At 61.6% G+C, this 15,607-nt stretch overlaps 1 protein-coding gene across 1 annotated transcript in view; it reads left to right on the top strand.

Annotated features, from left to right (window-relative positions):
* Positions 1 to 15,607, top strand: part of MUC5AC (mucin 5AC, oligomeric mucus/gel-forming) — a 34,192-nt gene that overhangs the window by 14,679 nt on the left and 3,906 nt on the right. The window contains exons 28-45 of the mRNA XM_087422934.1: positions 487 to 637; positions 1,144 to 1,187; positions 1,281 to 1,469; positions 2,183 to 3,169; positions 3,311 to 6,738; positions 6,960 to 7,023; positions 7,439 to 7,743; positions 8,047 to 10,037; positions 10,278 to 11,080; positions 11,370 to 11,578; positions 12,151 to 12,325; positions 12,722 to 12,972; positions 13,086 to 13,269; positions 13,717 to 13,915; positions 14,422 to 14,600; positions 15,011 to 15,098; positions 15,214 to 15,317; positions 15,509 to 15,540. Of these exons, the coding sequence (XP_087279060.1) occupies positions 487 to 637; positions 1,144 to 1,187; positions 1,281 to 1,469; positions 2,183 to 3,169; positions 3,311 to 6,738; positions 6,960 to 7,023; positions 7,439 to 7,743; positions 8,047 to 10,037; positions 10,278 to 11,080; positions 11,370 to 11,578; positions 12,151 to 12,325; positions 12,722 to 12,972; positions 13,086 to 13,269; positions 13,717 to 13,915; positions 14,422 to 14,600; positions 15,011 to 15,098; positions 15,214 to 15,317; positions 15,509 to 15,540 (9,383 nt within the window). The remainder of the gene's footprint in view (positions 1 to 486; positions 638 to 1,143; positions 1,188 to 1,280; positions 1,470 to 2,182; positions 3,170 to 3,310; positions 6,739 to 6,959; positions 7,024 to 7,438; positions 7,744 to 8,046; positions 10,038 to 10,277; positions 11,081 to 11,369; positions 11,579 to 12,150; positions 12,326 to 12,721; positions 12,973 to 13,085; positions 13,270 to 13,716; positions 13,916 to 14,421; positions 14,601 to 15,010; positions 15,099 to 15,213; positions 15,318 to 15,508; positions 15,541 to 15,607) is intronic.

Genomic DNA, 15,607 nt, shown 5'->3' with positions numbered 1-15,607 from the left:
CTGGGGTGTGTCCTGGGTCCTCGTAGACAGGGCTGGGGTGTGTCCTGGGTCCTCGTAGACAGGGCTGGGGTCTGTCCTGGTCCTCGTAGACAGGGCTGGGGTGTGTCCTGGGTCCTCGTAGACAGGGCTGGGGTCTGTCCTGGGTCCCTGTAGATAGGGCTGGGGTCTGTCCTGGTCCTCGTAGACAGGGCTGGGGTGTGTCCTGGGGTCCCCGTGGGCAGGGCTGGGGTCTGTCCTGGGGTTCCCATGGTTGGGTAGGGGCCTATCTTGGCGTCCCTGACGTTGGGGTTTGGGTCTGTCTTGGGGATCCTAGGACCCTTGGCCAGGCGGGACTCTTCCTGACCCCTCGAGGCGCCTTTGGGGGCACAGCCTCAAGCGCCCCATGGCACTGTGTGTGAGGCCCCAGGCTGGGGACTGAGCCCAGGCCGTGCGGGTGAGGCGGCCAGGCAGTTGTCTGGCTGGGACTCAGGCCTCTCTGGCATGCAGGTTGCTACCCTAAGTGCCCAGCAGAGGCCCCCCTCTTCGATGAGGACCAGATGCGGTGTGTGGCCACATGCCCGCAGTTGCCCTGCCACGTCCAGGGCAAGTCGTACCGGCCAGGCGCGGTGGTGCCCTTGGATGAGAACTGCCAGTCCTGGTGAGTTGCTCGGCTGGAGGGGTGAGGAGCCTGGAGGGTGGCACTATTCGCCCGGCCCACGGCCCTTGGAGAAGGCCCCTCCTCGGGGCCTCATCCTTTCAGGGCCGTGAGGGGTCCCCACAGCCCAGTGTTCCTCTGGGGTCCGACTGGGAGCTCCCTGTTGCAGGATGGGGTGGGGACCCAGGGATGAAGGGAAGGGGGATACACAGGGTGGGCAGAGGGGAAGCTGAGCTGTGATGCCGCCCCGAGGGCCCCCGGGACAGACGCCCCAGAGAGGAAAGGCCATCAGAACATCCGTGGGGCTCATTGGCCGTGCTGGACCCCATCTCCACTGGTCACTGATTGGAAGGAGCCCCCCGAGAGGGTGCGACGTCAGGCTTCTTGTCCACTGGCCGGGGCTGAGACGTAGCCCCAGGGCACCCCTGTGGAGGCTGTTCCCACCTGCCCACCCCAGCACAACGGGGATGCCTGCACCTCCAGACTCACCTTCTTCCTTCTGTCGCCAGTGTTTGCACCGAGAGCGGCGTCCAGTGCACCTACGATGCCGAGGGTGAGCAGTGGGCAGCCTTCCTTGGGTCTGGGGTGCAGGGTCCCCGGCCGCGCCCCAGCACCCTAATGCGCTTGGCTGCTCTGCTCCCCACAGCCTGTGTCTGCACCTACGACGGGCGGCGCTTCCGCCTGGGGGATGTCATCTACCACACGACGGACGGCACAGGGGGGTGCATCTCTGCCCGCTGCGGGGCCAATGGCACCATCGACCGGAGGGTCTACACCTGCAGTTCCACCACCCCCGCCCCCCAAACCACCTTCTCCTTTTCCACATCCCCGCTTGGTAAGGCGGACATGCTGGGTACCGTGAAGGGCTGTCCCTCGCCCTGGGGATCAGCAGCGGGGCAGAGGGCCTTTCCCTCTGGCAGTCACCCACAGCTTGGAAGTGTCAGCCTCCCTGAGTCTCCTTGGCAGGATGGATGTCACCAGGTGTGCCTTCAGGGCTGAGGTTCCCAGCACTGGGCAGGGGCCGCAGGGCCGGGTGCAAGGCCGGCCTGGGAGCAGGACCATGGAACTCACACATGGGAATCCCTGCCCCATTCACTGTGTCTGCTCACCTCCCATTGCACAGAGCGCCAGGCAGCCCCGAGTCCTCACCTTGTTTTGAGGGAGCATCTTAGGGCCTGTCCAGAGCTTCCCCCAAAAATGAAGAGCCCCCATAACTCTGGCTTTTGGGGGCCCCATGTGCAGATTCAGCTCAGGGTCTGCTTGGAGAGCAGGCTTCCCTTAAATGAGAGCAATTCACCTATTGATTCAACTGCTGTGCGCTCCACACCTGCTGGGTGCCGGGCACGTCCTGGGGACTTGGTCCCTGCTCTCCCCACACTCCCGTCTCGGGTGGAGACAGACAGACAGACTGACATGGAGAAACCCACAAGGCATCTGATGGACAGGAGGAGGGACAGGAGATGGCAGTGGGGGGCGGGGGAGCCTCGAGGGCCCAAGCCAGTGCTGGCCCCTGATGCCGGGCCCTTCTGCCTTCTCTTCTGTCCTCAGTTGTGAGCTCAACACGCCCACCGGGGACGCACCCCAGCCCCACCGAGAGCACTCTGAGCAGTGCCCCACCCACCACGGTGGGCACATCCGCTAGGCCCACGCCCTCGACGGCTTCCGCCTCACCCCTCCCAGACTGTGAGGACTGCCAGTGGTCTCAATGGATGGAGGTCAGCCGTCTGGGACGTGGCAATGACAGTGGTGACTTTGACCCACTGGAGAAGCTCCGTGCCCACGGGTACCAGGTTTGCCAGGCGCCGAGGGCAGTGCAGTGCCGAGCCGAGGCCGCCCCTGAGGTGCCGCTCCAAGTCCTGGGGCAGCGTGTGGAGTGCAGCCCAGTGGTGGGGCTGACCTGTCACAACAGGGACCAAGCTTCAGGGCTCTGTGACAACTACCAGATCAGAATCCTGTGTTGCTCCCCGCTGGCCTGCCCCACCTCTGGTGGTCCAGCCCAGACCACCCCTCCTGCAACCTCCAGGACAACTGAAACTGGGCCCACACCAGGGACCAGCAGGGTCACCTCTGTGCCGACAGGAAGCACAGCTTCCCCAGCCTTTGTCAGTACAGCTGGCCCAACCACTCTCTCTATAACTAGCAAAACACCTGCCCCACATACCTCTACCACAGCCCCAGGTACCTCTACACCTGCCCCACGTACCTCTACCACAGCCCCACGTACCCCTACTTCTGCCCCAGGTACCTCTACAACAGCCCCACGTACCCCTACACCTGCCCCACATACCTCTACCACCGCCCCAGGTACCTCTACACCTGCCCCACGTACCTCTACAACAGCCCCACGTACCCCTACACCTGCCCCACGTATCTCTACCACAGCCCCAGGTACCTCTACACCTGCCCCAGGTACCTCTACAACAGCCCCACGTACCCCTACACCTGCCCCACGTACCTCTACCACAGCCCCAGGTACCTCTACACCTGCCCCACGTACCTCTACAACAGCCCCACGTACCCCTACACCTGCCCGACGTACCTCTACCACAGCCCCAGGTACCTCTACACCTGCCCCACGTACCTCTACCACAGCCCCACGTACCCCTACTTCTGCCCCAGGTACCTCTACAACAGCCCCACGTACCCCTACACCTGCCCCACATACCTCTACCACAGCCCCAGGTACCTCTACACCTGCCCCACGTACCTCTACAACAGCCCCACGTACCCCTACACCTGCCCCACGTACCTCTACCACAGCCCCAAGTACCCCTACACCTGCCCCAGTTACCTCTACAACAGCCCCACCTACCCCTACTTCTGCCCCAGGTACCTCTACACCTGCCCCAGGTACCTCTACCACAGCCCCACGTACCCCTACACCTGCCCCAGTTACCACTACAACAGCCCCAGGTACCCCTACACCTGCCCCACGTATCTCTACAACAGCCCCAGGTACCTCTACACCTGCCCCAGGTACCTCTACAACAACACCAGGTACCCCTACGCCTGGCCCACATACCTCTACAACAGCCCCAGGTACCCTTACACCTGCCCCAGGTACCTCTACAACAGCTCCACGTACCTCTACAAGAGCCCCAGGTACACCTGGCTCCCATACTTCTACACCTGGGAAAACAACTCTCTCGACCCCCAGTCCAATGCCAGTTTCGACAACAGCTTCAACCACAAGCTCCGTGTCGACCAAAGCCCTGGGCTCCTCGGAGGTGCCAGGTAAGCCCACCTCACCTGAGCCCACCAACATCTGTTTACAACAGTCATGCAACTGGACTCAGTGGATCGATGGCAGCTACCCCGGGCCTGGGAGGAACAGTGGCGATTTTGACACTCTTCAAAATTTGAGATCAAAAGGATACAAATTCTGTGAAAAGCCCAGCAATGTGCAGTGCAGGGCAGAGAGCTTCCCGGACATCCCGCTGGAGGAGCTGGGGCAGGACGTGATCTGTAACACAGAAGTGGGGCTGCTGTGTCTGAACAAGGACCAGCTGCCCCCGATCTGCTACAACTATGAAATCCGGATCGAGTGCTGTGAGACAGTGGACGTGTGCAGAGGAAGGACGACCCCCCCGGCGACACCAGAGACCACACACTCGACCCCACACTCAACCGGGGCCACAACCCAAGGCTCCGGGACCACAGCAATCCCCTCCATCTCCACAAAACACACCAGGGCCAGCTCAGCACCGGGGCTGCCAACAACAGAGGTCGCAGCCAGCACACCCACGGTCACCACACCAGAAACCACCGCGTGCAGGCCACAGTGCAAGTGGACCAAGTGGTTCGACGTGGAACTCCCGTCCCCCGGGCCCCAGGGTGGAGAGAATGAAACCTACAGCAATATCCTCAGAAGTGGAGAGAGAATCTGCCACCGGCCCGAGTACATCACCCACCTGGAGTGCCGCGCCGAGAGCCGACCTGAAGTCAGCATCGACCAGCTGGGCCAGGTGGTGCAGTGTGACCCCGACGTGGGCCTGGTGTGCCGGAACCAGGACCAGGAGGGCCTGGACGGGGTGTGCCTCAACTACGAGATCCGTGTGCTGTGCTGTGAGCCCCGAGAAGACTGCACAACCCAGACACCTGTCACACATCCCAGCACCTCAAGTGTGAGCATTCATAGCCACGAGACCACCTCCCACGTGGCCACGTCCAGGGCAACCACTCTGCCAGAAACCAGCCCGACCTCTGTGCAGGAAACCAGCAAAACCTCTGTGCCGAGAATGAGCACAACCACGGTGCCAGGAACCAGCCTCACCTCTGTGCCAGGAACCAGCCTGACCTCTGTGCACGAAACCAGCAGAACCTCTGTGCCAAGACTGAGCACAACCACAGTGCCTGGAACCAGCCCAACATCAGGGGCAAAAACCAGCAGGACCTCTGTACCAAGAACCAGCCTAACGTCTGTGCCAGGAACTAGCCAAACCTCTGAGCTGAGAACCAGCACACCCTCTGCCCCGGAAACAAGCCCAATCTATGTGCCGAGAACCAGCCCAACCTCTGTGCAGGAATCCAGCAGAACCTCTGTGCCAAGACTGAGCACAACCACGGTGCCTGGAACCAGCCCAAGCTCAGTACCAGGGAGCAGCCCAACCTCTGAGGTGAGAACCAGGACCACCTCTGTGCCAGAAACGAGCCCAACATCTGTGCATGAAATCAGCAGGACCTCTGTGCCAGGCACCAGCCCAACCTCTGTGCACGAAACCAGCAGGACCTCTGTGCCGAGACACAAAACAACCACGGTGCCTGCAACCAGCCCAACCTCTGTTCAGGAAACCAGCTCAACTGCTGTGCACAGACCTGGCACAACCTCAGCTCCTATAATCAGCACCACTTCGGTTCCTGCCCCTGAGATAACCCACAGCCCACCCATGACCAACAAATGCCGCCCAAGGTGCAACTGGACCAAGTGGTTTGATGTGGAACTCCCATCCCCTGGGCCCCAGGGTGGAGAGAATGAAACCTATAGCAATATCCTCAGAAGTGGAGAGAGACTCTGCCACCGGCCTGAGTACATCACCCACCTGGAGTGCCGCGCCGAGAGCCGCCCTGAGGTCAGCATCGACCAGCTGGGCCAAGTGGTGCAGTGTGACCCTGACGTGGGCCTGGTGTGCCGGAACCAGGACCAGGAGGGCCCGGACAGGGAGTGCCTCAACTACGAGATCCGTGTGCTGTGCTGTGAGCCCCGAGAAGACTGCACGACCCAGACACCTGTCACACATCCCAGCACCTCGAGCGTGAGCATCCACAGCCATGAGACCACCTCCCACGTGGCCATGTCCAGGACAACCACTCTTCCAGAAACCAGCCCGACCTCTGTGCAAGGAACCAGCCCAACATCTGAGGAGACAACCAAGACCACTTCTGTTCCAGGTACCAGCCCGACCTCTGTGCAGGAAACCAGCAGGACCTCTGTGCCAAGACTGAGAACAACTACGGGGCCTGGAACAACCCCAACCTCTGTGCGAAAAACCTACAGAACCTCTACGCCAGGCATCAGCCCAACCTCTGTGCAGGAAACCAGCAGGACCTCTGTGCTGAGACTGAGAACCACCACAGTGCCTGCCCCAAGCCCAACCTCTGTGCAGGAAACCAGCAGGACCTCTGTGCCAGGAACCAGCCCAAGCTCTGTGCAGGAAACCAGTAGAACCTCTGTGCTGAGACTGAGCACAACCACAGTGCCAGGAACCAGCCATACCTCTGTGCCAGGAACGAGCCTAACCTCTGTGCATGAAACTAGCAGAACCTCTGTGCCAAGAACCAGCCCAACCTCTGTGCATGAAACCAGCAGAACCTCTGTGCCGAGACTTAGCACAACCACGGGGCGTGCAACCAGCCCAACCTCGGTGCTAGGAACCAGCAGGACCTCTGTGCCAGGGACCAGCCCAACCTCTGTGCAGGAAACCAGCCCAACATCTAAGGATAGAACCAGGACCACTTCTGTGCCAGGCACCAGCCCGAAATCTGTGCACGAAACCAGCAGAACCTCTGTGCCGAGACCGAGCACAACCATGGTTCCTAGAATAAGGCCTACCTCTGTGCCAGGCAGCAGACCAACCTCTGTGAAGGAAACCAGCCCAACATCTGAGGTGAGAACCAAGACCACCTCTGTGCCGAGACTGAGAACAACTACTCGGTCTGTAACCAGCCCAACCTCTGTGCCCAGAACCAGTAGGTCCCCGGTGCCAGGCACCAGACCAACCTCTCTGCAGGAAACCAGCAGAACCTCTGTGCCAAGACTGAGCACAACCACGGTGCCTGCGCCCAGCCCAAACTCTGTGCCAGGAACTAGCCCAACCTCTTTGCCTAGAACCAGCCCGACCTCTTCGCCTGGAACCAGCAGGACCTCTGTGCCAGGGACCAGCCTGACTTCGGTGCCTGAAACGAGCCCAACATCTGAGGAGAGAACCAGGACTACCTCTGTGCCCAGAACCAGTAGGACCCCTGTGCCAGGCACCAGGCCAACCTCTCTACAGGAAACCAGCAGAACCTCTGTGCCGAGACAGAGCACAACCACGGGGCCTAGAACCATCCCAAGCTCTGTGCCAGGAAGCAGCCCAACCTCTGAGATGAGAACCAGGACCACCTCTGAGCCAGGAACCAGCCCAACCTCTGTACAGGAAACCAGCAGGACCTCTGTGCCGAGACTGAGCACAACCATGGTGCCAGGAACCAGCCCAACCTCTGTGCCAGGAACGAGCCTAACCTCTGTGCACGAAACAAGCAGAACCTCTGTGCCGAGACTGAGCTCAACCATGGGGCCTGCAACTAGCCCAACCTCGGTGCCAGGAACCAGCAGGACCTATGTGCCAGGGACCAGCCCGACCTCTATGCAGGATACCAGCAGAACCTCTGTGCCGAGACTGAGCACAACCATGGTTCCTAGAACCAGCCCTACCTCTGTGCCAGGCAGAAGCCCCACCTCTGTGCAGGACACCAGCCCAACATCTGAGGAGAGAACCAGGACCACCTCTGTGCCAGGCACCAGCCCAACCTCTGTGCCTGAAAACAGTCCAACATCTGAGGAGAGAACCAGGACCACCTCTGTTCCAAGAACGAGCCCAACCTCTGTGCAGGAAACCAGCAGAACCTCTGTACTGAGACTGAGCACAACCACAGTTCCTAGAACAAGACCCACCTCTCTGCCAGGCAGCAGACCAACCTCTGTGCAGGAAACCAGCCTAACATCTGAGGTGAGAATCAGGACCACCTCTGTGCAAAGAACGAGCCTAACTTCTGTGCAGGAAACCAGCAGAACCTCGGTGCCAAGACTGAGCACGACCATAAGGCCAGCAACCAGCCCAACCTCTGTCCAGGAAACCAGCTCAACTGCTGTGCACAGACCCGGCACAACCTCAGCTCCTATAATCAGCACCACTTCGGTTCCTGCCCCTGAGATAACCCACAGCCCACCCGTGACCAACAAATGCCGCCCAAGGTGCAACTGGACCAAGTGGTTCGATGTGGAACTCCCGTCCCCCGGGCCCCAGGGTGGAGAGAATGAAACCTACAGCAATATCCTCAGAAGTGGAGAGAGAATCTGCCACCGGCCTGAGTACATCACCCACCTGGAGTGCCGCGCCGAGAGCCGCCCTGAGGTCAGCATCGACCAGCTGGGCCAGGTGGTGAAGTGCGACCCCGACGTGGGCCTGGTGTGCCGGAACCAGGACCAGGAGGGCCAGGACAGGGCGTGCCTCAACTATGAGATCCGTGTGCTGTGCTGTGAGCCCCGAGAAGACTGCACAACCCAGACACCTGTCACACATCCCAGCACCTCGAGCGTGAGCACCCGCAGCCACAAGACCACCTCCCACGTGGCCACATTCAGGACAACCACTCTTCCAGAAACCAGCCCGACCTCTGTGCAGGAAACCAGCAAAACCTCTGTGCTGAGACTGACCACAAACACGGTGCTTGCAACCAGCCCAACCTCTGTGCCAGGAACCAGCCCAACATCTGAGGAGAGAACCAAAACCACCTCTGTGCCAGGCACCAGACTGACCTCTGTACATAAAACCAGCCCAACATCTGAGGTGAGAACCAGGTCCAGCTTTGTGCCAGAAACGAGACCAACCTCTGTGCAGGAAACCAGCAGAACCTCTGTGCCAAGACTGAGAACAACTACGGGGCCTGGAACCACCCCAACCTCTGTGCGAAAAACCTGCAGAACCTCTATGCCTGCCACCAGCCCAACCTCTGTGCAGGAAACCAGCAGGACCTCTGTCCCGAGACTGAGCACGACCACAGTGCCAGGAACCAGCCCAACCTCTGTGCCGGGAACGAGCCTAACCTCTGTGCACGAAACCAGCAGAACCTCTGTGCCAGGAACCAGCCCCATCTCTGTGCCAAGCACCAGCCCAACATCTGAGGAGAGAACCAGGACCACCTCTGTGCCACGCACCAGCACAACCTCTGTGCAGGAAACCAGCAGAACCTCTGTACCGAGACTGAGCACAACCACGGTTCCTAGAACAAGACCCACCTCTGTGCCAGGCACCAGACCAACCTCTGTGCAAGAAAGCAGCCCAACATCTGAGGTGAGAGCCAGGACCACCTCTGTGCCAAGAACAACCCCAACCTCTGTGCAGGAAACCAGCAGAACCTCTGTGCCAAGACTGAGCACAACCACTCTGCCTGGAACCAGCCCAATCTCTGTGCCCAGGACCAGCAGGACCCTTGTGCCAAGTACCAGCCCAACCCCTGTGCATGAAACCAGCAGAACCTCTGTGCCGAGACTGAGTACAACCACAGGGCCTGGAACCAGCCCAACCTCTGTGCCAGGAAGCAGCCCGACCTCTGTGCCTGAAACCAGCCCAACATCTGAGGAGAGAACAAGGACCACGTCTGTTCCAGGTACCAGCACAATCTCTGTGCAGGAAACCAGCAGAACCTCTGTGCAAAGACTGAGAACAACCACTGTTCCTAGAACAAGACCCACTTCTGTGCAGGAAACCAGCCCAACATCTGAGGTGAGAATCAGGACCACCTCTGTACCAGGAACAAGCCCAACCTCTGTGCTGGAAACCAGCAGAACCTCTGTGCCAAGACTGAGCACAACTACTTGGCCTGGAACCAGTGCAACCTCTGTGCCGGAAACCCACAGAACCTCTGTGCCGAGACTGAGAACAACCATGGTTCCTAGAACAAGACCCACCTCTGTGCCAGGCACCAGCCCAACCTCTATGCAGGAAACCAGCAGGACCTCTGTGCCGAGACTGAGCACAAACATTCAGCCTGGAACCAGCCCCACCTCTGTGCCCAGAACCAGCAGGACCCCTGAGCCAGGCACCAGCCTGACCTCTGTGCAGGAAACCAGCAGAACCTCTGTGCCAAGACTGAGCACAACCACTCGGCCTGTAACCAGCCCAACCTCTGTCCCAGGAACAAGGCCGACCACTGTGCACGAAGCCAGCAGGACCTCTGTGCCGAGACTGAGCAAAACCACAGTGCCTGCAACCAGCCCTGCCTCTGTGCCACGCACCAGCCTGACCTCTGTGCCTGAAACCAGCCCAACATCTGAGGAGAGAACCAGGACCACGTCTGTGCCAGGTATCAGCACAACATCTATGCAGGAAACCAGCAGAACTTCTGTGTCGAGACTGAGAACAACCACGGTTCCTAGATCAAGACCCACCTCTGTGCCAGGAACCAGCAGGACCTCTGTACCAGGCACCAGTCCAACCTCTGTCCAGGAAACCAGCTCAACGGCTGTGCACAGACCCGGCACAACCTCAGCTCCTACAATCAGCACCACCTCAGTTCCTGCCCCTGAGACAACCCACAGCCCACCTGTGACCAACAAATGCCGCCCAAGCTGCAACTGGAGCAAGTGGTTCGATGTGGAACTCCCATCCCCCGGGCCCCAGGGTGGAGAGAATGAAACCTACAGCAATATCCTCAGAAGTGGAGAGAGAATCTGCCACCGGCCTGAGTACATCACCCACCTGGAGTGCCGCGCCGAGAGCCACTCTGAGGTCAGCACCGACCAGCTGGGCCAGGTGGTGAAGTGCGACCCCGACGTGGGCCTGGTGTGCCGGAACCAGGACCAGGAGGGCCCGGACAGGGCGTGCCTCAACTACGAGATCCGTGTGCTGTGCTGTGAGCCCCGAGAAGACTGCACGACCCAGACACCTGTCACACATCCCAGCACCTGGAGCGTGAGCACCCGCAGCCATGAGACCACCTCCCATGTGGCCTCATCCAGGACAATCTCTGTGCTGCAAACCAGCCCGACCTCTGGGCCGGGAACCAGCCCAACCTCTCTGCAGGAAACCAGCAGAACCTCCGTGACCCCCCATGTGACTTCATCTACCAATCGGTCACCCCCTCCACAATCCACTTCCTTGGCGTCTACCGTGAAGTCGCTCAGCTCCCCAGCATCCTCCCCCTCGACCTGCTATTGCAACATTTCCCAGAAAATCTACCCAGCGGGTATGTGACTTCTGCCTGTGGTGTGTGATGTGTGCTGAGTCTGGTCCCTGGTGTCCCATCCAGAAAAAGCCACCGTGTAATGGAGTGGGTTGTCTCTCTGACAGGGCTCGATGTTTTCTAGGGGACTGACAGTAAGCCCTCTTTGAGGATTTATTCCATTTGCATCTGGGTCAGAAGGCCACCTTCTGGATTGGCCCTCCGGTGGACCACCCGCCCTGTCAGAGCTGCTGCCCGCTGCACCTCCTCCAGCACGGCTCTGCTAACGCCCGCCTCTCCCTTCATCTCGCAGGATCCACCATTTACCAACAGACTGACCTCGATGGCCACTGCTATTCCGCAGTGTGCAGCCTGGACTGCCACGTGGTCAGGTGGAGCAACGACACCTGCCCCACCAGCGTGTCGCCTCCCGCCCCGTCTACCTCCTCGCCTGGGTGGTCCCCTTCGGCCCCCGTGCCTGACACTAAGCATGGATGCTCAAAATTTGTCCCCCCAAGAACGGTAACCTCCCCCTTCCAGCCCTTCTTGAGGGGCTCAGGGGCTAGCCCAGAGACCTCCAGAGTCTTTCCAGTTAGGTGACTTCAAGTGGGTGTGGAAGTGGGTGACCCCTGGCCAATGCAGGCTGACCATTGGGAAGTGGCCAGTTCTCGTCCTCCAGGGCTTCTAGTCGGGGGTGCCCGTCAGGGAGCCAGGAGTGTGGGCTCGAGGTTGAGACTCTGCTAGTTGCATACGACCAGAGGCCAGAGCGGGGTCGGTGGTCTGGACGGGGCCAGACAGCCAAGGAGGGTGTGGGGGATTGAGCAGAGCCAGGTGCGGGGGACAGGGTGGAAATGTGCTGAGAGGAGGGGCAACCTTCATAGCCGGAGACCCTCCCAGCCAGTTGGCCCTGCGTGTTGGTGGGGGCCGGGAGGGGACCTGGCGTGAATGCTGGGCCCTAGGGTACAGCCCTGGTCCCGGACCCCTGCCGGCCTCTCTCTGGGGAGGCTGCAGGCATCACAAGTCCCGAGAGCCGAGGGGAGGCCTGGGGTTGGTGCCCAGCGGGGGAGGCCCTGCAGCTGTCTCTGCTTCCACAGAAAGGTGAAACCTGGAACACGCCCAACTGCACTCAGACCACCTGTGAGGGCAACAACGTCACCACCGTGCGGCCACGCCAGTGCCCGAAGCAGCAGGAGCCAACCTGTGCCAACGGCTACCCCGCCGTAAAGGTGGTCGACCAGGACGGCTGCTGCCCGCACTACCAGTGCCAGTGTGAGCCGGCGAGCCGGGCCGGGCGGCGGGGCTGGGAGGGGGCTGTGCTGAGGCAGGACCAGACAGAATGGGGTTGGACACCGGGAAGGACTTCCCAACAGTGAGGCGGGGGATGAGTGGTGACCAGCACCCTCCGGGGGTGTGGGGTGGGATCCTGCCAGAGCCCCAGAGCCCCCGGCAGTGCCAGGCAGGAGAAGTGGAGTGGTCTGGCCCCACCTCTCAGGCCCACCAAGCACCTAACGGGCAGAGTTCTGGTGGGTGCTGGGCGTGTGGGTCCCCATGATGAGCCCGCGCAGCCTCCCCTGCCTCCCAAGGTGATGGGGACAGATGTGAGCTTTGGGGGGGCCCGGGCGGGGTGGCAGAGGCCCTGCATAAAGCGGGTCCTGGCGTCCACAGGTGTGTGCAGCGGCTGGGGTGACCCCCACTACATCACCTTCGACGGGACCTACTACACCTTCCTGGACAACTGCACGTATGTGCTGGTGCAGCAGATCGTGCCTGTGTACGGCCACTTCCGCGTGCTCATCGACAACTACTTCTGTAACGCCGAGGATGGGCTGTCCTGCCCGCAGTCCATCATTGTCGAGTACCAGCAGGACCGCGTTGTGCTGACCCGCAAGCCAGTCCGCGGGGTGATGACCAATGAGGTGGGGACACCCGCTGGCAGCTCCCACGTGTGCAGGGTGGGCAGGGCGGGGGCAAGTGGAGCTGACCACCCACCCTCACTCTGTTTTCCCCTCGGTTGTGTTGCGGTATCCAGATCATCTTCAACGGTAAGGTGGTCAGCCCGGGCTTCCAGAAAGACGGCATCGAAGTCTCTCAGATCGGCATCAAGATGTACGTGATCATCCCCGCGATCGGGGTCCAGGTCATGTTCTCCGGCCTCATCTTCTCGGTGGAGGTGCCCTTCAGCAAGTTCGCCAACAACACAGAGGGGCAGTGCGGTGAGCCCCCCGCCCTGGCCCCCCCCAGCTCCTCAGACACCCGGTCCTTTCCCTGGTCATTAAACGTCAATGAGAGTGTCCAGTGTGAGAAGGGTCGGCCTTGGGTGTGGCCCGGGGGACCGCCTTCTTGGCAGGGGGTGAGGCCGCCCACATGGCACGGAGCCTGTGAGTGTCTCTGCTTTCTGGCTGCACCAAGAACATGCCGGGCAGCACAGCACAGGGGTCCCGCTGAGGCTCGCACCTGTCCACCCTCCATGCGACCACCCCAGGGTCCGGCTTCTAGGGGATAAAGGGAAGCACAGAGAGGTCAGGGGGCGTGGGCAGGTCCCTCAGCTGACCCATCAAGAGATGTTGGGCCGGACAGCCAGCTCTGGGACACTGTGTCCTGCAAGAGGGTGGGGGCGGCTCTGCTGTCCCAGCAGCCTGACTCCCGCCTCCCCGCCCCAGGCACCTGCACCAATGACCCCAAGGACGAGTGCCGCCTGCCCGGGGGGGAGGTGGTGTCCTCCTGCTCGGAAATGTCCGGCCACTGGAAGGTGCCAAACCCCGACCAGCCGTACTGCTACGGGCCTCCCCCGACGCCCACATCCACACCCTCACCTGCCTCTTGCCCGCCTTCGCCAATCTGCCAGCTGATTCTGAGCGAGTGAGATTCCGGAGGGCCTGGGAGGTGGTGTGGGACAGGCGGGAAGAAGAGGGCCTGCAGCGAGCTCCCGAGGGAGACGGGGACTAGCGGAGGGGCGAGCCACCGTGGGCCAGCCACGGTGCAGTGCTCGGGCTCCAAGCAGAGCCGTCGCTGGTGGAACACCAGGCGCAGGGCTCTGCAGGGCCTGGCTGGCAGGTCGGCCTCTGAGGCTCTGCCGGCCAGCACACTGGGTCTGGCCATAAGTCATCACCAGGCAGCAGCCGGATTTGCAGGGCGGAGGGGGTGGCCCAGTGGAGAGTTTGGGAAAGAAATGGCCATGCTGCAGCCGACGCCCTTCCCAGTGCATGCAGACTGTCCCAGAGTGCGGGCTCACTCAGCACACTGGGGGCCCAGCGACTCCCCTCCCTCGGGGGCCCGCCCTGGGGGAAAGCCCCACGCCAGGCAGCCCCACGCCAGGCAGCCCCAGCGGGAAGCTGCCCCACGACTGGTGCATCCCGGTGCCACAGGGTCTTCGAGCCATGCCACTCCGTGATCTCCCCCAAGCCATTCTACCAAGGCTGCGTCTTCGACCAGTGTCACGTACCAGACCTGGACGTGGTGTGCTCTGGCCTGGAGCTGTATGCCTCGCTCTGCGCGTCCCATGGCGTGTGCATCGACTGGAGGGGCCAGACCAACCACATGTGCCGTGAGTGTCCGCCCCAGCTTTGGGACTCCCCCGTCCTGCTGGGCAATGGCAGTCAGTGTGTGGCGAGAGGACAGACAGGCTGGGCAGATGATGAGTGGGTGGGCTCGGGTGGCCAGGGTGGGCTTCCTGAAGGAGGAGGTGGGCTGACCCCAGGGCAGAGTGCATTTGGTTCCTGGAGAGAAAGGAGGGGCTTCCAGGTGGGGCCGCCCAGGCCTGGGTGCAGAGGAGGCAGTTGTGGTTCCAACAGGCCGGGCTGTGCAGGGGTGCGTGGAGCAGTGGAGCCTGAGGGGCCCAGCTTCCAGGCCAGAGCCCCCAGCGCTCAGCAGACGCCTGGGGCTCAGAGGGGGGTGTTGGAGTTCACTCCTGGCTGGTGCCCTCTGGCCTCAGCTATGGCTTCTCCCTCCCCACAGCTTTCACCTGCCCTGCCGACAAGGTGTACCGGCCCTGTGGCCCGTCCAACCCCTCCCACTGCTATGGAAACGACAGCATCAGCCTCCTGTACGCACCTGCCCCCTCCCTCCCGGATCCCCCAGAGCCCTCAGGGGCCCCCAGGCTGGCCCCTCCCTGCCCTGGAGGGCACAGGGGCCAGGCCAACTGTGCGCTCCCCCCACAGGGCCCTTCAGGACACTGGCCCCGTCACGGAAGGCTGCTTCTGCCCAGAGAGCATGACGCTTTTCAGCACGAGCGTTGATGTCTGCGTGCCCACTGGCTGCCCTAGTACGTCCCCACGGGCCGGGCTTGGGGCTGGCAGGGTGCACCCTCTACCTGAGTGCCAGGACACACTGCCCTCTTGGGGTCTGTGCTTCTAGTCAGACCCTAGGTCCACCTCAGCCCCTGAAGTGGGTCCTGCCCCTGAGGGGCTAGGGGCTGTGGCTGCCCAGCAGTGACCTCCACCTCTCTCCCTGCAGGATGCCTGGGGCCCCACGGGGAGCCTGTAGAGGTGAGTGTGGCAGGCTTGGGGACCAGGGGCTTCATTTCAGCGCCAGAGGCTCAGAGGAGGGGCAGCG

The sequence above is a fragment of the Ceratotherium simum genome, chromosome 34, assembly GCF_057802395.1.
Source record: "Ceratotherium simum simum isolate JZ-2026a chromosome 34, ASM5780239v1, whole genome shotgun sequence".
NCBI classification, from domain to species: Eukaryota; Metazoa; Chordata; class Mammalia; order Perissodactyla; family Rhinocerotidae; genus Ceratotherium; species Ceratotherium simum.
Note: the sequence above shows the minus strand (reverse complement) of the source record. Positions and strands in the feature narration are given on the sequence as shown.